This window comes from Anomaloglossus baeobatrachus, chromosome 10, assembly GCF_048569485.1.
Source record: "Anomaloglossus baeobatrachus isolate aAnoBae1 chromosome 10, aAnoBae1.hap1, whole genome shotgun sequence".
Lineage (NCBI taxonomy): Eukaryota > Metazoa > Chordata > Amphibia > Anura > Aromobatidae > Anomaloglossus > Anomaloglossus baeobatrachus.
The window spans coordinates 192,516,041-192,538,970 of record NC_134362.1 but is presented as its reverse complement, the minus strand read 5'-3'; the positions used below and the strand labels follow the sequence as shown (position 1 = coordinate 192,538,970).

At 48.5% G+C, this 22,930-nt stretch overlaps 1 protein-coding gene across 2 annotated transcripts in view; it reads right to left on the bottom strand.

The window, feature by feature from the left end:
• Nucleotides 1-22,930, bottom strand: part of PLCG2 (phospholipase C gamma 2) — a 187,625-nt gene that overhangs the window by 27,909 nt on the left and 136,786 nt on the right. For both annotated transcript variants that reach the window (XM_075326077.1, XM_075326078.1), the window contains exons 22-26: nucleotides 20,719-20,828; nucleotides 20,315-20,408; nucleotides 18,737-18,803; nucleotides 17,021-17,178; nucleotides 4,203-4,305 (exon numbers count right to left, since the gene is read on the bottom strand). In XM_075326077.1, coding sequence (XP_075182192.1) covers nucleotides 4,203-4,305; nucleotides 17,021-17,178; nucleotides 18,737-18,803; nucleotides 20,315-20,408; nucleotides 20,719-20,828 — 532 coding nt within the window. The remainder of the gene's footprint in view (nucleotides 1-4,202; nucleotides 4,306-17,020; nucleotides 17,179-18,736; nucleotides 18,804-20,314; nucleotides 20,409-20,718; nucleotides 20,829-22,930) is intronic.

The window sequence follows — 22,930 nt, the reverse complement described above, 5'->3', positions numbered from 1 at the left end:
CTTTGGGGCGGGAATCACTATGAATACCCACCCCAGCTATCAGCTGATCAGCAGCTGCTGTCATTCAAGAAGCTGCTCATTTTACAAACTTTACTTGCTTGTGTTTCAAAACCTAAACCGAGCTGACAACTAAAGGTATGTATAGAATCAGCCTGATAGCGCCAGTATAGCACTGCCTGCAGGTTATACAGGAAAATCCTGGTGATTGGTGCGCTTGAAGTCTCTCCAGTCACTTCCTTTATACTAATGAATCATAAAATGCTAAAAATACAGAACAACGTAATTGACGACGGCGCCCGGACACTAACGCTGGAATATGCTAATATATTTCTTTAAATATTAATTTCCAGGAGTTTGAGGGGCACCTCAGACTAATGTCACCCGTACCTTCAGCTGTCATTGATGGAAAATATATATTTGCAACCTTCACCATGTGCTTAGGTTAACTTTCATAATTGCCAGCCCCCAGATTACTCATTACCAGACAGTTAAAATAATTGCATAATTAAATGAGTTATTTTAATTGGACCTGCTTGAGGCGGGAGAATGGAATATATTTATGTCGCGAAAGAAACAAGTTATTACGCTTGGGAAACTGTCACCGAGTCATAAATTAGGCAATGCCTTCTCCTGTAGAAAGTTCTGCACCACGCACTATTAAACTCATTACCGGAATCTCTCCTCGGTGCTGCGCTCCACAATAAATTTCGTGCCAACAATGCTGTCCTCGTGTTTTTAATCTGAATTTCCCAAACTGTCCATTTATGAAAGTGCCAGTGATGAGCGACCAAAACAACCGAAACTATGACTCTATGTAGGATATGAAGTGATCGGATCTCTTAAAGGGACTGTATGAGATTCCCTCAAAAATTGTTTTTGAAAAATAGCATCAGGCAATGGGATGTGTCTGATATTACAGCTCAGATCTAATGATATTACACCCATTTCAATACATTACAGGGGCAGGTCTTTGTCACTCTACAGGAAGTGAGGACAGGTCTTTGTCTTTCTACAGGAAGTGGGGGTGGGTGTCACGCTACAAAAAGTGGGGGTGGGTTTTTGTCACTCTACAGGAAGTGGGGGTGGAGCTTTGTCACTCTACAGGAAGTGGGGGTGGGTCTTTGTCACTGCAGGAAGTGGGGGTGGAGCTTTGTCACTGCAGGAAGTGGGGGTGGAGCTTTGTCACTCTACAGGAAGTGGGGGTGGGTCTTTCACTCTGCAGGAAGTGGGGGTGCAGCTTTGTCACTACAGGAAGTGGGAGTGGAGCTTTGTCACTCTACAGGAAGTGGGGGTGGGTCTTTGTCACTGCAGGAAGTGGGAGTGGAGCTTTGTCACTCTACAGGAAGTGGGGTGGGTCTTTGTCACTTCATCAGTCTTCAGGTCTTTGGAAGTGTGGATGGGTCTAGTCTTTGTATCTCTACAGGAATTGTAGGTGGGTCCTTGTCTCTCTAGGAAGTGGGGGCAAGCCTATGTCGCTCTATAGGACGTGGGGGCTGATTTGTGTCTTTCTGCAGGGAGCGTAGGTGGGTCTTTGTCTCCCTTCAGGAAGTGGGGGCTGGTCTTTCTCTGTACATGAAGTGTGGTCTGATCTTTGTCCCGCTACAGAAGGTGTGGTTTGGTCTTTGTCTCTCTACAGGAAGTGTGGTTGGGTCTTTGTCCCTCTACAGAAGGTGTGGATGGGTCTTTGTCTCTCTACAGGAAGTGTGGTCGGGTCTTTGTCCCGCTACAGGAAGTGTGGTTGGGTCTTTGTCCCTCTACAGAAAATGTGGTTTGGTCTTTGTCTCTCTACAGGAAGTGTGGTCGGGTCTTTGTCTCTCTATAGGAAGTGTGGTCGGGTCTTTGTCTCTCTATAGGAAGTGTGGTCTGGTCTTTGTCTCTCTACAGGAAGTGTGGTCGGGTCTTTGTCTCTCTACAGGAAGTGTGGTGGGGTCTTTGTCTCTCTACAGGAAGTGTGGTCTGGTCTTTGTCTCTCTACAGGAAGTGTGGTCGGGTCTTTGTCTCTCTATAGGAAGTGTGGTCTGGTCTTTGTCTCTCTACAGGAAGTTTGGTCGGGTCTTTGTCTCTACAGGAAGTGTGGTCGGGTCTTTGTCTCTCTATAGGAAGTGTGGTCTGGTCTTTGTCTCTCTACAGGAAGTGTGGTGGGGTCTTTGTCTCTCTACAGGAAGTGTGGTGGGGTCTTTGTCTCTCTACAGGAAGTGTGGTGGGGTCTTTGTCTCTCTATAGGAAGTGTGGTCGGGTCTTTGTCTGTCTACAGGAAGTAGAAGCAGAGTCTTTGTATCTCTGGTCATATTGTCCTGTATAACAAACTGATACCGGAGGAGAGATGGGGGCTGAAACAGCAGGCAGACTGTTGGACAGCTGTAGGATCAGCGCATGCTGCGCAGTGAGGGAAGCTAGTGCCGGTTCCTATAGGGCAGGCACAATGCTAATGAAAGAGACTAATGAGGATGGGAACATTTCTTGTACCGTGTTTCCCGATAGTAAGACACCCCCGATAGTAAGACATAGTTGAGGTTTTGGGGGGGTCGGCTAATGTAAGACATACCCCGAAAGTAAGACATAGTAAACGGAAAGCGTTATTTATTTTTTTCTTCTTTACAGTACCGGCCGAGCGCCCAGCTGAGCACCCTGACATACCGGCGGCCGAGTGCTCAGCTGAGCGCCCTGACATGCCGGCAGCCGAGCGCCCAGCTGAGCGCCCTGACATGCCGGCGGCCGAGTGCCCAGTTCTTCTTTACAGTACCGGCCGAGCGCTCAGCTGAGCGCCCTGACACGCCGGCGGCCGAGCGCTCAGCTGAGCGCCCTGACATGCCGGCGGCCGAGCGCTCAGCTGAGAGCCGTCACATGCCGGTTGTCGGGCGTCCAGCCGAGCGCCCTGACACGCCGGCGGCCGAGCGCTCAGCTGAGTGCCCTGACATGCCGGAGGCCGAGCGCCCAGCTGAGAGCCGTCACATGCCGGCGGGCGGGCGCCCAGCCGAGCGCCCAGCCGAGCGCCCTGACACGCTGGCGGCCGAGCGCTCAGCTGAGTGCCCTGACATGCCGGCGGCCGAGCGCCCAGTTCTTCTTTACAGTACCGGCCGAGCGCCCAGCTGAGCGCCCTGACACGCCGGCGGCCGAGCGCCCAGTTGAGAGCCCTGACATGCCGGCGGCCGAGCGCTCAGCTGAGAGCTGTCACATGCCGGCGGTCGGGCGCTCAGCCGAACGCTCGGCCACCGAGAGATGTTGCAGTAATGTTGTCCGTGGTCCATCAGGACCACGGACAACATACAAAAACACGCAGCCTCAGTGCCCTCATGTGCAGCAATCGCGGCAAGTCCCCATACGGTACATTGCATGGAGACTTGCTGCGATTGCTGTGGGATTTTTTTACAATATAAGACATACAACGAAAGTAAGACCTAGTGGGACTTTTGGGGTAAAAAGAATGTAAGACACTGTCTTACTTTTGGGGAAACACGGTACTTATTAAACTTCTATGTGCAACAAAAGAAGTTCTATCCTGTTGGGATTAATAAGGGCAGCAAGACCAGACATTCAGCCTTGTTTTGGATGAAATGCCAAGCACACTTTAACTGAGGCTATTCTGCAGTACCCGCGACAACTTATACGTAAAAGTGGCACTGTTTCTGAGAAAAAGGAGTGTTGTGTGTGTTAGTCTTGACATCCTGAACTGTTTTCTAGCGGTTTCTTTAGAAGACACTGAGTGCATCATCTCTAATGAAGAGGCTGTTGGGCCTTATCATCATCGTTATTACTGTGACACTTGGCCGGCACCGTAGGTGACCAACACTCATTCCAGTTATATTCATTTGGATGCTTGAAAACACTGGATCGGCTCTTCGGGAAAAGCCCTTGACCTGACCCGCTACTTCTCTACTGGGCTTGTAGGTCATACAGGCCTGGAAATACCTTTATAAAACTCTGTCGTAGAGTAGTAATGGATTGTAGCTGCATTTCTTATGTACAAAAAACAACAAGGGCTTAGGTTTCTTTTTGGAAAAAAAATATCAATCGGCAATTTTATACGATATCCCGGGAACATCTCCAGCATTGCTGCTCCAACAGTCTCCACCAACCATAAGTGATGACCTCTTGACCACCAATGATCCTCCTATCATTTAGAAGTTCCACTGGCCGACCTGTGAAGACCAGGGTCGGAGATACAAGGTTGGGCGTGACGGTTGAGCTCTTCACAACATTACCTAGATTGTCCTTGGCCTCACTCGTCGGTTTGCAGTAAATCACAATCTCCGACATCTCTCTCGCAATAACCTGATTCTTCTCGTAGGTCTTGATGAAAAAGTCCTGCAGATGGGGGACAAGTGAGACAATGAGGTTAGCGTGACGAATGAGGAGCCCAATGGTACACCACCACCGAATTCATCACTGCCTCTTTAATTCATCCTTCTGAAGGCTCGTAATGAACTATCAGAACGATAATAGAAGCCATGATATTAATGGCTTTGTTTCTATTTTTAAGAATTGGGTCCGGGGATTTAGGTCTGATGCCCCTAGGATTGTTAGACGGAGAAACCCGACCGAGTGAATAAAATATTATATGGGACAGTCAATGGAAAAGCAACTCATGGCTGTCCAGGAATGCTGTACTGATATCCTTTGCTCGGGGTTAGGTCATCAGTATCCGGTTATTGGGAGTCCCACACCAGCACCCCAATAATCAGCTGGACCCTGATCCCACAGTGCTCGGACGTAATCAATATCAGGAGCCAGAACACCACAGGATCATTAAAAATATGTCTTCAGTGTGGTTTACAATTGCCAATAACTCCCTTTACATGTGTGCCAATCAGTTGTCACGTGTGACACAGTCATGTGGTTTCTGGCTATAGAAGGTCACAGTGTTTGGCTACGCAGAATGCTCCCTGACTTTCCTGCTGGATTCATCTCTTCCTTGGACCCAGCAGGAGCTCTCCTTCCACCCTACTGCTGATTGTCAGTATTCCCTTGGTACTTAAACACCCCTTCCTTCCTAGGACTGGTGCTGGTGACATTATTCAGTTAATTCAAGCCTTGGTTGCAAGCAGGTGGCTTGTAAGTGATCTGCAAAACTGGTACAAATCCATCAGAGCTTTTCTCCTAGTCCTGATGGCATTATGCTTCCTCGTATTTCTATTAGTGTTAGAGATTGCATCAGGGAAGGGGAGGAAGTTGTATACAGATCTTCCCAACATAGACAGGGGAAAAAGCATGTACGGTCTCAAAGAGGGCAGAGAAAACAGTCTATAGATGAGGAACAAACATATGAAGAGGAAATGAAGGCAGGAAAGAAACTGCTGATATGTGAAATATTGAAGACAGAGCTCACATCCAGCCTGTATTACTGGGAGAGACACACAGAGCTCACATCCAGCCTATATTACTGGGAGAGACACACAGACCTCACATCCAGCCTATATTACTGGAAGAGACACACAGCTCACATCCAGCCTATATTACTGGAAGAGACACACAGCTCACTTCCAGCCTATATTACTCGGAGAGACACACAGCTCACATTCAGCCTATATTACTGGGAGAGACACAGACCTCACATCCAGCCTATATTACTGGGAGAGACACACAGACCTGACATCCAGCCTATATTACTGGGAGAGACACACAGACCTCACATCCAGCCTATATTACTGGGAGAGACACATAGCTCACATCCAGCCTATATTACTGGGAGAGACACACAGACCTCACATCCAGCCTATATTACTGGAAGAGACACACAGCTCACATCCAGCCTGTATTACTGGAAGAGACACACACCTCACATCCAGCCTGTATTACTGGGAGAGAAACACAGCTCACATCCAGCTTGTATTACTGGGAGAGACACACAGACCTCACATCCAGCCTATATTACTGGGAGAGACACACAGACCTGAAATCCAGCCTATATTACTGGAAGAGACACACAGCTCACATCCAGCCTATATTACTGGGAGAGACACACAGAGCTCACATCCAGCCTATATTACTGGGAGAGGCACACAGAGCTCACATCCAGCCTATATTACTGGGAGAGAGACACAGCTCATATCCAGCCTATATTACTGGGAGAGACACACAGAGCTCACATCCAGCCTATATTACAGGGAGAGACACACAGCTCACATCCAGCCTATATTACTGGGAGAGACAAACAGACCTCACATCCAGCCTATATTGCTGGGAGAGACACACAGAGATCACATCCAGCCTATATTACTGGGAGAGACACACAGAGCTCACATCCAGCCTATATCACTGGGAGAGACACACAGACCTCACATCCAGCCTATATTACTGGGAGATACACACAGACCTCACATCCAGCCTATATTACTGGAAGAGACACACAGCTCACATCCAGCCTATATTACTGGGAGAGACACACAGCTCACATCCAGCCTATATTACTGGGAGAGACACACAGAGCTCACATCCAGCCTATATTACTGGGAGAGACACACAGACCTCACATCCAGCCTATATTACTGGGAGAGACACACAGCTCACATCCAGCCTATATTACTGGGAGAGACACACAGAGATTACATCCAGCCTATATTACTGGGAGAGATACACAGAGCTCACATCCAGCCTATATTACTGGGAGAGACACACAGAGCTCACATCCAGCCTATATTACTGGGAGAGACACACAGCTCACATCCAGCCTATATTACTGGGAGAGAGACACAGAGCTCACATCCAGCCTATATTACTGGGAGAGACACACAGAGCTCACATCCAGCCTATATTACTGGGAGAGATACAGAGCTCACATCCAGCCTATATTACTGGGAGAGACACACAGAGCTCACATCCAGCCTATATTACTGGGAGAGACACACAGAGCTCACATCCAGCCTATATTACTGGGAGAGACACAGAGCTCACATCCAGCCTATATTACTGGGAGAGACACACAGAGCTCACATCCAGCCTATATTACTGGGAGAGACACACAGAGCTCACATCCAGCCTATATTACTGGGAGAGACACACAGACCTCACATCCAGCCTATATTACTGGGAGAGACACACAGACCTCACATCCAGCCTATATTACTGGGAGAGATACAGAGCTCACATCCAGCCTATATTACTGGGAGAGACACACAGAGCTCACATCCAGCCTATATTACTGGGAGAGACACACAGAGCTCACATCCAGCCTATATTACTGGGAGAGACACACAGATCTCACATCCAACCTATATTACTGGGAGAGAGACACAGAGCTCACATCCAGCCTGTATTACGCCCGATAGATCAGCATTGACCGCTATGTGTAACCCCTGCCTAAAAAAAAATGTATATTAACCAACAAATTGACAAATTAAACTTTAAATAAAGCGACCTTTTGTGGCAGTGTGAGGCAGGGACATAAATATGTATGGGGGTTGTTAAAGTCAATGGGAAAAGCAATTTAAAATGTATAATATGCCAATTGCGATTAAACATATTCATGTCGCTAGCAATCAAGACAAGTGGCTGATGTCAGAGTCACTTAACTCCAGATGTTTGCATTAGGAGCTGATTGAAACCTAATTTTGCTTATTATAATAAAAAAAACAATCTCCTAGCCCTTAACCCTTTTACCCAGAAAGGTCCAGCAGTGAATTGTGCTGTAAATGAAACCGCTAATTGTCTCTGCAGATCTGCCTTATGCTGATTAGCCGCTGGCTGGGAGCGACGCGGAGAGGATCGCATCACCACAATGCATTAGGATTGATTGCATGTTAGCAGGGCCCGTCCAGTGCCCTGGTGGGCTAAAAACGGCCTAATGATGAGGGACGTGCAATGCTTACAAATAATGATAGTATATTATATATAAATATATAATATATGATATATATAATATATATAAATAAAATATATATAATATAATATTTTTTTATATATATATATATATATATATATATATATATATATATGTGTATATATATATATATATATATATATATAATGTAATATATATATATATACGGTATATACATATACGGTATGTATATATATATATACTAGAAGGTGGCCCGATTCTACGCATCGGGTATTCTAGAATTTACGTATTGTGTAGTTCATGTATGATTTTTGTTATATATATATAGATGTTGTTGTGTGTAGTTACCAAGTGTTTGTGTAGGGGCTGTACATGTTCTGGGTGTTGTCTGGGTGTGACGGGGGGTGAGAGCGGTGTTGTATGTGTGTTGCGTTGTTTGTGGAGCGCTGTGTGTCTGTAGCGTTGTGTGTGTGTGTTGCGCGGTTTGTGTGTGTGTGGTGTGTTTTGGGGGGAGGTATGTTTTGTGCAATGTGTGTGTTGTGCGGTATGTGCGTATATTTGTGTGTGCCGCGGTGTTTGTGTGTTGGGTGCTGTGTGTGCGCAGCGTTGTCTGTGTGTGTGGGTGTCTGTGTAGGGCAGTTGTTTGTGGTTCCCAGTGTGTGTGTGTGTGTGTGTGATGTGTGGTGTGTGGTGTGTTGTGCAGTGCGCGCGTGTGTGTGTGTGTGTGTGTGTGTGTGTGTGTGTGTTTTGGGGGGAGGTGCGCACTCCCAAACGTGCTCCATCCCCCATGCAGCGCACTCCCCATCGTGCTCCATCCCCCATGCAGCGCACTCCCCATCGTGCTCCATCCCCTATGCTGCGCACCCCCCATCGTGCTCCATCCGCCATGCTGCGCACTCCCAAACGTGCTCCATCCGCCATGCTGCGCACTCCCAAACGTGCTCCATCCGCCATGCTGCGCACTCCCAAACGTGCTCCATCCGCCATACTCCGCACTCCCCATCGTGCTCCATCCCCCATGCAGCGCACTCCCCATCGTGCTCCATCCCCTATGCTGCGCACCCCCTATCGTGCTCCATCTCCCATGCTGCGCACTCCCAAACGTGCTCCACCCGCCATGCTGCGCACTCCCAAACGTGCTCCATCCCAAATGCTGTGAACTCCCCATCGTGCTCCATCCCCGATGCTGCGCACCCCCCCATCATGCTCCATCCCCGATGCTGCGCACCCCCCATCGTGCTCCATCCCCCATGCTGCACCAGCATCAGCCTCTCTGCCCCCAGCATCAGCTTCTCTGCCCCCAGCATCAGCTTCTCTGCCCCCAGCATCAGCCTCTCTCCTCCCAGCATCAGCCTCTCTCCTCCCAGCATCAGCCTCTCTCATCCTAGCATGAGCCTCTCTCCTCCCAGCATCAGCCTCTCCTCTCTGTCCCCAGCATCAGCCTCTCTCCTCCCAGCCTTCCCCAGCATCAGCCTCTCTCCTCCCAGCCTCCCTCCTCCCACCCTCCCCCAGCATCAGCCTCCCTCTCCCAGCCTCCCCCAGCATCAGCCTCCCCCAGCATCAGCTTCTCTTCTCTCAGCCTACCTCTCCCAGCCTCCCTCCTCCCAGCCTCCCTCAGCATCAGCCTCCCTCTCCCAGCCTCCCCAAGCATCAGCCTCCACCAGCATCAGACTCTCTCCTTCCAGCCTCCCCCAGCATCAGCCTCCGCCAGCATCAGCCTCTTTCCTTCCAGCCTCCTCCAGCATCAGCCTCCCTCTCCCAGCCTTCCCCAGGAACAGCCTCTCTCCTCCCAGCCTCCGTCCTCCCAGCCTTCCCCAGCATCAGCTTTCCCCTCCCAGCCTCCCTCAGCATCAGCCTTCCCCAGCATCAGCCTCTCTCCTCCCAGCCTCAGCCTCTCTCCTTCCAGCCTCCCCCAGCATCAGCCTCTCTCCTTCCAGCTTCCCTCAGCATCAGCCTCCCCTTCCCAGCCTTCCCGAGGATCAGCCTCTCTCCTCCCAGCCTCCTTCCTCCCAGCCTCCCTCAGCATCAGCCTTCCGCTCCCAGTCTCCCCCAGCATCAGCCTCCCCAAGCATCAGCCTCCGCCAGCATCAGCCTCTCTCCTTCCAGCCTCCCCCAGCATCAGCCTCCCCTTCCCAGCCTTCCCCAGGTTCAGCCTCTCTCCTCCCAGCCTCCTTCCTCCCAGCCTCCTTCCTCCCAGCCTCCTTCCTCCCAGCCTCCCCCTCCCAGCCTCCCTCAGCATCAGCCTTCCGCTCCCAGTCTCCCCCAGCATCAGCCTCCCCAAGCATCAGCCTCCACCAGCATCAGCCTCTTTCCTTCCAGCCTCCCCCAGCATCAGCCTCACTCCTTCCAGCCTCCATCAGCATCAGCCTCCCGTTCCCAGCCTTCCCCAGGATCAGCCTCTCTCCTCCCAGCCTCCTTCCTCCCAGCCTCCCTCAGCATCAGCCTTCCCCTCCCAGTCTCCCCCAGCATCAGCCTCCCCAAGCATCAGCCTCCACCAGCATTAGCCTCTCTCCTTCCAGCCTCCCCCAGCATCAGCCTCCCCAAGCATCAGCCTCCACCAGCATCAGCCTCCCTCGTCCCAGCCTCCCCCAGCATCAGCCTCCCCCTCCCAGCCTCCCCCATCATCAGCCTCTCTCCTCCCAGCCTTCCCCATGATCAGCCTCTCTGCTCCCAGCCTCCTCCAGCACGCCGTGCTCCTCTGCCGACACTCACACACCCGATCGCATCCACTCACACACACCCGATCGCATCCACTCACACACACCCGATCGCATCCACTCACACACACCCGATCGCATCCACTCACACACACCCGATCGCATCCACTCACACACACCCGATCGCATCCACTCACACACACCCGATCGCATCCACTCACACACACCCGATCGCATCCACTCACACACACCCGATCGCATCCACTCACACACACCCGATCGCATCCACTCACACACACAGACACTGACGATATCGCACATACGCGCTGATACTCACAACATCCGGACATACCACATGCTTCTGGCCATGTGATCCTCCGTCAGGTCCTGGAAGATCACAACAGCACAGTATCGAGGCCGAGAAGCAAGCGATATCGCCGGATGCTGTGAGTATGTGGATGCGATGTGTGTGTGAGGTGTGTGTGAGGTGTGTGTGAGGTGTGTGTGAGGTGTGTGTGAGGTGTGTGTGAGGTGTGTGTGAGGTGTGTGTGAGAGTGAGTGCGATCTGATGTGTATGTGTATGCGTGTGTGTGTGCTGTTATGTTTGTGCGTGTGGAAGTCCCGCCGCTGCAGGACCTTGATTTACTGGTAACTATGCAAGCATGGTTACCAGCGCAACACGTCCCCCGCTCGCACGGGAGCCAACACCAGCATACGGCGGCGGCGTACGCTGATGTGGGCTCCCGTTGGTGAGGGGGGAAAGGGGGGGGGGGGGAGTACAGTACTCACCTGGGATTCGTGGCTCCGTGACCGTGTCAGTTCGGGCAATGCGGGGCGGGGGGGGGGGCGAGAGCTAAAGTCTATTGCGTGAGGGGGGCGGGGCGTGGCGTGGGCGAGTTGCCAATGCCTGCAGGGTGCCGGGGCGAGAGGCCAATCTGTGGGGGGGGGCAGAGCCTGGGCGAGCGGCTGGCCAATCCGTGTGGGGGCGCAGCCGGGGCGAGAGGCCAATCCGTGTGGGGGGGCGGGGCCATGGCGAACCCAGCGGCCAATCAGCTTTGTGTCACCGTAAGGACATGTCACCGTGACACAATTTTGGAGCATGACAGACAGACAGACAGAATAAGGCAATTATATATATAGACTAGAAGGTGGCCCGATTCTACGCATCGGGTATTCTAGAATTTACGTATTGTGTAGTTCATGTATGATTTTTGTATATATATATATATAGATGTTGTTGTGTGTAGTTACCAAGTGTTTGTGTAGGCGCTGTACATGTTCTGGGTGTTGTCTGGGTGTGACGGGGGGTGAGAGCGGTGTTGTATGTGTGTTGCGTGTGTTGCGTTGTTTGTGGAGCGCTGTGTGTCTGTAGCGTTGTGTGTGTGTGTGTTGCGCGGTTTGTGTGTGTGTGGTGTGTTTTGGGGGGATGTATGTTTTGTGCAATGTGTGTGTTGTGCGGTATGTGCGTATATTTGTGTGTGCCGCGGTGTTTGTGTGTTGGGTGTTGTGTGTGTGCAGCGTTGTCTGTATGTGTGGGTGTCTGTGTAGGGCAGTTGTTTGTGGTTCCCAGTGTGTGTGTGTGTGTGTGTGTGGTGTGTTGTGCAGTGCGCGCGCGCGCGCGTGTGTGTGTGTGTGTGTGTGTGTGTGTGTGTGTGTGTGTGTGTGTGTGTGTGTGTGTGCATCAGCCTCTCTTCTCTCAGCCTACCTCTCCCAGCCTACCTCTCCCAGCCTCCCTCCTCCCAGCCTCCCTCAGCATCAGCCTCCCTCTCCCAGCCTCCCCAAGCATCAGCCTCCACCAGCATCAGCCTCTCTCCTTCCAGCCTCCCCCAGCATCAGCCTCCGCCAGCATCAGCCTCCCTCTCCCAGCCTTCCCCAGGATCAGCCTCTCTCCTCCCAGCCTCCGTCCTCCCAGCCTTCCCCAGCATCAGCTTTCCCCTCCCAGCCTCCCTCAGCATCAGCCTTCCCCAGCATCAGCCTCTCTCCTCCCAGCCTCAGCCTCTCTCCTTCCAGCCTCCCCCAGCATCAGCCTCTCTCCTTCCAGCTTCCCTCAGCATCAGCCTCCCCTTCCCAGCCTTCCCGAGGATCAGCCTCTCTCCTCCCAGCCTCCTTCCTCCCAGCCTCCCCCTCCCAGCCTCCCTCAGCATCAGCCTTCCGCTCCCAGTCTCCCCCAGCATCAGCCTCCCCATGCATCAGCCTCCACCAGCATCAGCCTCTCTCCTTCCAGCCTCCCCCAGCATCAGCCTCCCCTTCCCAGCCTTCCCCAGGATCAGCCTCTCTCCTCCCAGCCTCCTTCCTCCCAGCCTCCCTCAGCATCAGCCTTCCGCTCCCAGTCTCCCCCAGCATCAGCCTCCCCCAGCATCAGCCTCCCCCAGCATCAGCCTCCCCAAGCATCAGCCTCCACCAGCATCAGCCTCTCTCCTTCCAGCCTCCCCCAGCATCAGCCTCTCTCCTTCCAGCCTCAGCCTCCCGTTCCCAGCCTTCCCCAGGATCAGCCTCTCTCCTCCCAGCCTCCTTCCTCCCAGCCTCCCTCAGCATCAGCCTTCCCCTCCCAGTCTCCCCCAGCATCAGCCTCCCCAAGCATCAGCCTCCACCAGCATTAGCCTCTCTCCTTCCAGCCTCCCCCAGCATCAGCCTCCCCAAGCATCAGCCTCCACCAGCATCAGCCTCCCTCGTCCCAGCCTCCCCCTCCCAGCCTCCCCCAGCATCAGCCTCTCTCCTCCCAGCCTTCCCCATGATCAGCCTCTCTGCTCCCAGCCTCCTCCAGCACGCCGTGCTCCTCTGCCGACACTCACACACCCGATCGCATCCACTCACACACACCCGATCGCATCCACTCACACACACCCGATCGCATCCACTCACACACACCCGATCGCATCCACTCACACACACAGACACTGACGATATCGCACATACGCGCTTATACTCACAACATCCGGGGATATCACATGCTTCTGGCCATGTGATCCTCCCGCAGGTCCTGGAAGCTCACAACAGCACAGTATCGCCGCCGAGAAGCAAGCGATATCCCAGGATGTTGTGAGTATGTGGATGCGATGTGTGTGTGAGAGTGAGTGTGATCTGATTTGTGTGTGTGTATGTGTGTGTGTGTGTATGTGTGTGTGTGTGCTGTTATGTGTCTGTATTTTCCGCCGCTGCAGGACCTTGATGTGTGGATGCGATGTGATGTGTGTGTGAGGTGTGTGTGAGAGTGAGTGTGAGCCGGTGTACACTGGTAACTATGATACACATCGGGTAACTAAGGGACCTTAGTTACCCGATGTGTATAATGGTTACCAGCTTTCACGGCCTCCGTCAAGATGCCAGCATCGCAAGGTTATGTGTGGCGCTGCTGGGATCCTGACGGAGCCGGTGTAGAAGCAAGCGATATCCCAGCATGTTGTGATGTGTGTGGATGTGATGTGTGAGGTGTGTGTGATCTGATGTGTGTGTGTGTACTCACCTGGGAGTCGCGGCTCCGTGTCAGTTGGGCCAGAGCGAGCGTGCATTGCGTGAGGGGGGCGGGGCCTGCAGAGAGCCGGGGCGAGAGGCCAATCCGTGTGGGGGGGCGGGGCCATGGCGAGCCCAGCGGCCAATCAGCTTTGTGTCACCGTAAGGACACAATTTCGGAGCATGACAGACAGACAGACAGAATAAGGCAATTATAGATATAGATATAGATAGATAGATATATATATATATATATATATATATATATATATAATTAAAGAGAGGCACCCATTGCAAGCATCCAACGGGCTAAATATGTCCCATAATTAGCCATACACAGATGCACGTTGGCCAAATCTGCAAATTTAGCTGTAACTGGGGGCCATATATTAAGTATGGAGGTATCCTGACAATACCCCAACACTAGATGGTAAAAGGAAAAGAAGGGAACGACATGTTGGACCTTTTCCCAACTGAATACATATGCATGCACAGTAAAGCAGAGCATACATGTGTATGGTAGGTGGGGATGTGGAGAAATAGTTAACCAGCATCATAATATACAATTGTGTTGTTTAATCTTTTAAGAAAATGATCTCCTTTTGAATATCGTTTCGCATTTTATGACGAGACTCAGGTTTACTGAAAAGCGTAGCTCTGGCACACCCAATGGTTTAGCCATGTTTATCCCATACTGATCCTGAGTTATATACTCCAGAGCTGCACTCACTATTCTGCTGGTGCAGTCACTATGTACATACATTACTGATCCTGAGTTATATACTCCAGAGCTGCACTCGCTATTCTGCTGGTGCAGTAACTGTGTACATACATTACTGATCCTGAGTTACCTCCTGTATTATCCTCCAGAGCTGCACTCACTATTCTGCTGGTGCAGTCACTGTGTACATACATTACTCATCCTGAGTTACCTCCTGTATTATACTCCAGAGCTGCACTCACTATTCTGCGGTTGCAGTCACTGTGTACATACATTACTCATCCTGAGTTACCTCCTGTATTATCCTCCAGAGCTGCACTCACTATTCTGCTGGTGCAGTAACTGTGTACATACATTACTGATCCTGAGTTACCTCCTGTATTATCCTCCAGAGCTGCACTCACTATTCTGCTGATGCAGTCACTGTGTACATACATTACTCATCCTGAGTTACCTCCTGTATTATACTCCAGAGCTGCACTCACTATTCTGCTGGTGCAGTCACTGTGTACATACATTACATTACTGATCCTGAGTTATATACTCCAGAGCTTCACTCACTATTCTGCTGGTGCAGTCACTTTGTACATACATTACATTACTGATCCTGAGTTACCTTCTGTATTATACTCCAGAGCTGCACTCACTATTCTGCTGGTGGAGTCACTGTGTACATACATTACATTACTGATCCTGAGTTACACCCTGTATTATACTCCAGAGCTGCACTCACTATTCTGCTGGTGCAGTCACTGTGTACATACATTACATTACTGATCCTGAGTTATACTCTGTATTATACTCCAGAGCTGCACTCACTATTCTGCTGGTGCAGTCACTGTGTACATACATTACATTACTGATCCTGAGTTATATACTCCAGAGCTTCACTCACTATTCTGCTGGTGCAGTCACTGTGTACATACATTACATTACTGATCCTGAGATGCATCCTGTATTATACTCCAGAGCTGCACTCACTATTCTGCTGGTGCAGTCACTGTGTACATACATTACATTACTGATCCTGAGTTATATCCTGTATTATTCTCCAGAGCTGCACTCACTATTCTGCTGGTGCAGTCACTGTGTACATACATTACATTACTGATCCTGCGTTACCTCCTGTATTATACTTCAGAGCTGCACTCACTATTCTGCTGGTGCAGTCACTGTGTACATAGATTACATTACTGATCCTGAGTTATACTCTGTATTATACTCCAGAGCTGCACTCACTATTCTGCTGGTGCAGTCACTGTGTACATACATTACATTACTGATCCTGAGTTATATAGTCCAGAGCTGCACTCACTATTCTGCTGGTGCAGTCACTGTGTACATACATTACATTACTGATACTGAGTTATATCCTTTATTATTCTCCAGAGCTGCACTCACTATTCTGCTGGTGCAGTCATTGTGTACATACATTACATTACTGATCCTGAGTTACATCCTGTATTATACTCCAGAGCTGCACTCACTATTCTGCTGGTGCAGTCACTGTGTACATACATTACATTACTGATCTTGAGTTACCTCCTGTATTATACTCCAGAGCTGCACTCACTATTTTGCTGGTGCTGTCACTGTGTAGATAAATTACATTACTGATCCCGAGTTACATCCTGTATTATACTCCAGAGCTGCACTCACTATTCTGCTGGTGGAGTCACTGTGTACATACATTACATTACTGATCCTGAGTTATATCCTGTATTATCCTCCAGAGCTGCACTCATTATTCTGCTGGTGCAGTCACTTTGTACATACATTACATTACTGATCCTGAGTTACCTTCTGTATTATACTCCAGAGCTGCACTCACTATTCTGCTGGTGGAGTCACTGTGTACATACATTACATTACTGATCCTGAGTTACATCCTGTATTATACTCCAGAGCTGCACTCACTATTCTGCTGGTGCAGTCACTGTGTACATACATTACTTTACTGATCCTGAGTTACATCCTGTATTATACTCCAGAGCTGCACTCACTATTCTGGTGGTGCAGTCACTGTGTACATACATTACATTACTGATCCTGAGTTATATACTCTGTATTATACTCCAGAGCTGCACTCACTATTCTGCTGGTGCAGTCACTGTGTACATACATTACATTACTGATCCTGAGTTACCTCCTGTATTATACTCCAGAGCTGCACTCACTATTCTGCTGGTGCAGTCACTGTGTACATACATTACATTACTGATCCTGAGTTACCTCCTGTATTATACTCCAGAGCTGCACTCACTATTCTGCTGGTGCAGTCACTGTGTACATACATTACATTACTGATCCTGAGTTATATACTCTGTATTATGCTTCAGCGCTGTATGCATGTTTTTGTTGGTTGCCAATTCAATCAATCTCTCTCCTAAATCTCACGTGTCCCCCGTCACTTACCTCTGCTCCCTTTTCATGTATTATTTTATGGATATTGTTGTACCATTGAAACAGCTCCTCCAATTTCTCAGTTGCAAAATCTACAGCAGGATCCTTTGGATCTTTGGGTTCCAGTGAAAAGACAAACTTTTTGTTGTTTTTCCCTTGTGTCAGTTTCCCTGTTAAAAAGTAATTTAAAAAAAAAAAGGATAATGTTAATATTTCAACATTATTCACTCTTTGAACCCCATTTTTGCTTTTTAATCTAATGAGGATAAATCGTGCTATAAGTGAGATGTAGATATTAAAAATGATAGGGAACTTAGATTGTGAGCCCCAATGGGGACAGTGTTGTCATTGTATGTAAAGCGCTGTGGAATTAATAGCACTATATAAATGAATAAATATTATTAATTATTATTATTAAAATATTCTCACTAAGAAATGATCTGTTAAAGCTAAACCAGCCACGTTAATTATAATTATACTAGAAGGTGGCCGGATTCTACGCATCGGGTATTCTAGAATTTACGTATTGTGTAGTTCATGTATGATTTTTGTTATATATAATATATATATATATATATAATGTTGTTGTGTGTAGTTGCCAGTGTTTGTGTAGGGCGCTGTAAATGTTCTGGGTGTTGTCTGGGTGTGGCGGGGGGTGAGAGCAGTGTTGTATGTGTGTTGCATTGTTTGTGGAGCGTTGTGTGTGTGTGGGGTGCGTGTGTGTGTTTTGGGGGGAGGTATGTTTTGCACAAATGTGTGTGTTGCACGGTATGTGCATATATTTTTGTGTGCCGCGGTGTTTGGGTGTTGTGTGTGTGCAGCATTGTCTGTGTGTGTGCAGCATTGTCTGTGTGTGTCTGTGTAGGGCGGTGTTTGTGGTTCCCAGTGTGTGTGTGGCGTGTTGTGCGGTGTGTGTGTGTGTGTGTGTGTTTTTGGGGGGAGGTATGCACCCACCATCGTGGTCCACCCCCCATGCTGCACCCTCCATCGTGCTCCATCCCCCATGCTGTGCACCCCTCTATCGTGCTCCATCCCCCATGCTGCGCACCCCCCATCGTGTTTCATCCCCAAAATTCTGGGCACCCCCCATCATGCTCCATCCCCCATGCTGCACCCCCCATTGTGCTCCATCCCCCATGCTACGCACCCCCCATCGTGCTCCATCCCCCATGCTGCAAACCCCTCAGAGAGGAGTATAATAGGAGGATTATAAAAGGAGGAGTATAATGGGAGGAGTTGTCCTGGGGGGGAGGTATACAGGTGCCCAACGTGTGCGGGAGGCGTGGCCTAGCGGGCATCGCGTGCGGGGGCATGGCCTAGCGGGCATCGCATGCGGGGGGCACGGCCTAGCAGGCATGACGTGCGGGGGGCACGGCCTAGCAAGCATGACGTGCGGGGGGCGTGGCGTAGCGGGCATCGCGTGCGGGGGCGTGGCGTAGCGGGCATCGCGTGCGGGGGGGCAGGCCTGGCCACACGGTTAATCCATGCGGGGGGCGGGGCCAGGCCGAGCCAAGCGGCCAATCCATGTGGAGGGGCGGGGCCAGGCCGAGCCCAGCGGCCAATCCGACTGTTGTCACTGTAAGGACACAATGTCACTGTAACGACACAATTTTGGAGCAAGACAGACAGAATAAGGCAATTATATATATAGATTTTGTTTTTTATTACTACCGTAAGTACAAATGTCCATGTTTTTTTTCCACACTTATTGGTAACTACGGTACTTACTGATTTCATATGTCCCGAGCTCTAGGATACCTTTACACATAGCGCCCAAGGGATTGTCTTCAATAATCTGTGAAGGGGAGTTAATAACAGTTAATTAGTAATTAACGACCCTCTATGAAGAAGAAGAAAATAACTACTATAATACTGCCCCTATGTACAAAAATATAACTACTATAATACTGTCACTATGTACAAGAATATAACTACTATAATACTGCCTCTATGTACAAGAATATAACTACCATAATACTGCCCCTATGTACAAGAATATAACTACTATAATACTGCCCCTATGTACAAGAATATAACTACTATAATACTGTCACTATGTACAAGAATATAACTACCATAATACTGCCCCTATGTACAAGAATATAACTACTATAATACTGCCTCTATATACAAGAATATAACTACTATAATACTGCCCCTATGTACAAGAATATAACTACTATAATACTGCCTCTATATACAAGAATATAACTACTATAATACTGCCCCCTATGTACAAGAATATAACTACTATAATACTGCCCCTATGTACAAGAATACAACTACTATAATACTGCCCCCTATGTACAAGAATACAACTACTATAATACTACTTCTATGTACAAGAATATAACTACTATAATACTGCCCCTATGTACAAGAATATAACTACTATAATACTGCCCCCTATGTACAAGAATATAACTACTATAATACTGCCCCTATGTACAAGAATATAACTACTATAATACTGTCCCTACGTACAAGAATATAACTACTATAATACTGCTCCTATATACAAGAATATAACTACTATAATACTGCCCCCTATGTACAAGAATATATCTACTATAATACTGCCCCTATGTACAAGAATATAACTACTATAATACTGCTCCCTATGTACAAGAATATAACTACTATAATACTGCTCCTATGTACAAGAATATAACTACTATAATACTGTCCCTATGTACAAGAATATAACTACTATAATTCTGCTCCTATATACAAGAATATAACTACTATAATACTGCCCCCTATGTACAAGAAAATAACTACTATAATACTGCCCCCTATGTACAAGAATATAACTACTATAATACTGCCCCTATGTACAAGAATATAACTACTATAATACTGCCCCCTATGTACAAGAATATAACTACTATAATACTGCCCCTATGTACAAGAATATAACTACTATAATACTGCCCCCTATGTACAAGAATATAACTACTATAATACTGCTCCTATGTACAAGAATATAACTACTATAATACTGCCCCTATGTACAAGAATATAACTACTATAATACTGCCCCCTATGTACAAGAATATAACTACTATAATACTGCCCCCTATGTACAAGAATATAACTACTATAATACTGCCCCCTATGTACAAGAATATAACTACTATAATACTGCCCCTATGTACAAGAATATAACTACTATAATACTGCCCCCTATGTACAAGAATATAACTACTATAATACTGCCCCCTATGTACAAGAATATAACTACTATAATACTGCCCCTATGTACAGGAATATAACTGCTGTAATACTGCCCTCTGTATCTCTTACCTGATGGGTAAACCCTTCTTCATTCGTCGTTATGTCCTCTACATAATTGGATGGAAAGTATTGCTGCAGTTTGTCTCCATAGTCTCCCTTCCACCTACAGAGTAATAGATACATTGTATCACTGATAGTGTAGATGCTACAAATCTCCAACATCACATAAACAGAACTAAGTGTCTGAATTGTTGTTTTTCAACTGTTTATTTGTTTTTCTTAATTTATATTTGTTTGTTTTTTTCGGATAAGATAGATGACAGTTTCCTCCCCCCAGGGTTATCGGAGTGATACGTCCCCCACTTTCATGCTTTCGGGATTGCTGTTCCCCCTTCTCTTCCAGATCTAATCCTGCTATTAACACTCCTCCTAATATGAAATTAGTGACGGATGAATTGGTAGTTGATACTCGCCATCCCTCGGAGACTTTCACGACGTTGTGGATCAAGGCGCCCGTGCAGAAGCTCAGCTCATCAGATTGGGAAGCCGTGTAGTTATACAGCGCTTTAACCGTTCCTTGGGGCTAAAAAAGAGATAACATGAAGGGTGAAGAGCAGGCAAAAGAGTAACGGGGTCAACTGTGTATACTTATGCATTCATCTTTAAGAAGAACTCTTCTTTTGCTTCTCTTCTGTCTTAAAGGTAGGGTAGAGACTAATAACGCAGGTAGAGTAGGGACTAATAACACAGATCAGGAACTAATAACGCAGGTGGAGCAGGGACTAATAACGCAGGTGGAGCAGGGACTAATAACGCAGGTGGAGCTGGGACTAATAACTCATGTGGAGCTGGGACTAATAACGCATGTGGAGCTGGGACTAATAACGCAGGTAGAGCAGGGACTAATAACGCAGGTGGAGCAGGGACTAATAACGCAGGTGGAGCAGGGACTAATAATGCAGGTAGAGCAGGAACTAATAACGCAGGTGGAGCAGGGACTAATAACGCAGGTGGAGCAGGGACTAATAACGCAGGTGGAGCAGGGACTAATAACGCAGGTAGAGCAGGGACTAATAACGCAGGTAGAGCAGGAACTAATAATGCAGGTGGAGCTGGGACTAATAACGCAGGTGGAGTAGGGACTAATAATGCAGGTAGAGCAGGAACTAATAACGCAGGTGGAGCAGGGACTAATAACGCAGGTGGAGCAGGGACTAATAACGCAGGTGGAGCAGGGACTAATAACGCAGGTGGAGCAGGGACTAATAACGCAGGTGGAGCAGGGACTAATAACGCAGGTGGAGCAGGGACTAATAACGCAGGTAGAGCAGGAACTAATAATGCAGGTGGAGCTGGGACTAATAACGCAGGTGGAGCTGGGACTAATAACGCAGGTAGAGCAGGGACTAATAACGCAGGTGGAGTAGGGACTAATAACACAGCTAGAGCAGGGACTAATAACGCAGGTAGAGCTGGTACTAATAACGCAGGTAGAGCAGGGACTAATAACGCAGGTGGAGCTGGGACTAATAACGCAGGTGGAGCAGGGACTAATAACGCAGGTGGAGCAGGGACTAATAACGCAGGTGGAGCAGGGACTAATAACGCAGGTGGAGCTGGGACTAATAACGCAGGTGGAGCAGGGACTAATAACGCAGGTGGAGCTGGGACTAATAACGTAGGTGGAGCTGGGACTAATAACGCAGGTGGATCTGGGACTAATAACGCAGGTGAAGCTGGGACTAATAACGCTCCTATCCTAAATGAGTGTGAAGTGAATGCATTTGGAGACTCTCCCAATATTGTCAGGCATTTTTTAAGAACTGCTTGTTCAGTCTTTGAGTCCAGGACAAAGGAATGACCTCTTAACATGGGACCTATCTCTTATATGGCCCCTGCCCCCATCTCTCCTCCTGCTCGCTCACCCCCACCACCACATTCCTTAGGTAAAACCCCCATCCCTTACTCCTTAACCCTTTCCTGGATCTATCACTGCCTCAGTCATGTACGTTATGGCTATCTGCCTTCACTCTGCTTGACTGATGGACTAGTGAATTGCCGCTCCTGGAAACCTAATAAATAAGACACCACACACTGCGTGACATGGATTAAAATTTTGGCCACAGCAGCCCTTTATTTTTAATAAGAAAAAACATCAACAAGAAAAAACAAGATTATCGGCCCAGAGATGTGGTTGTTATAAATCCCAGCCCCATATCCCCCTCCGCCGTGTACACCTAGCTCAAGGGGGAATCTGGGTATACCCCTTGATCATTTTCCTTGTGTCCGCTGAGCTCCTCCCCAGGGACCCATCTATTCCACTGTCCACTGAGCTCCTCCCCAGGGACCCATATTCCACTGTCCGCTGAGCTCTGGCCCAGGGACCCCATTAAAAACATAATTCTCCAACCAACAAAGAGGGGGTTTAAACAACCACATCCCGCCAAGACTCGCTCTTGTGACACCTTACAAGAGTGAGTTCCTCCACAACTTAATGGCTCGTTCTACTCTTTCTTGTATTCCCAACATCCATATATCAATGCCAATGTCATTAAGATGTACCTTATCATCTCTCCAAAAATGTTCCTTTGTATTTTCCAGCATCTGGTGACGTATGGCCACCCCTCCGTTTTCCAACACAAATTTTGTTATTTTTTTTTTATTAACTTTTATCCTTGTATTATT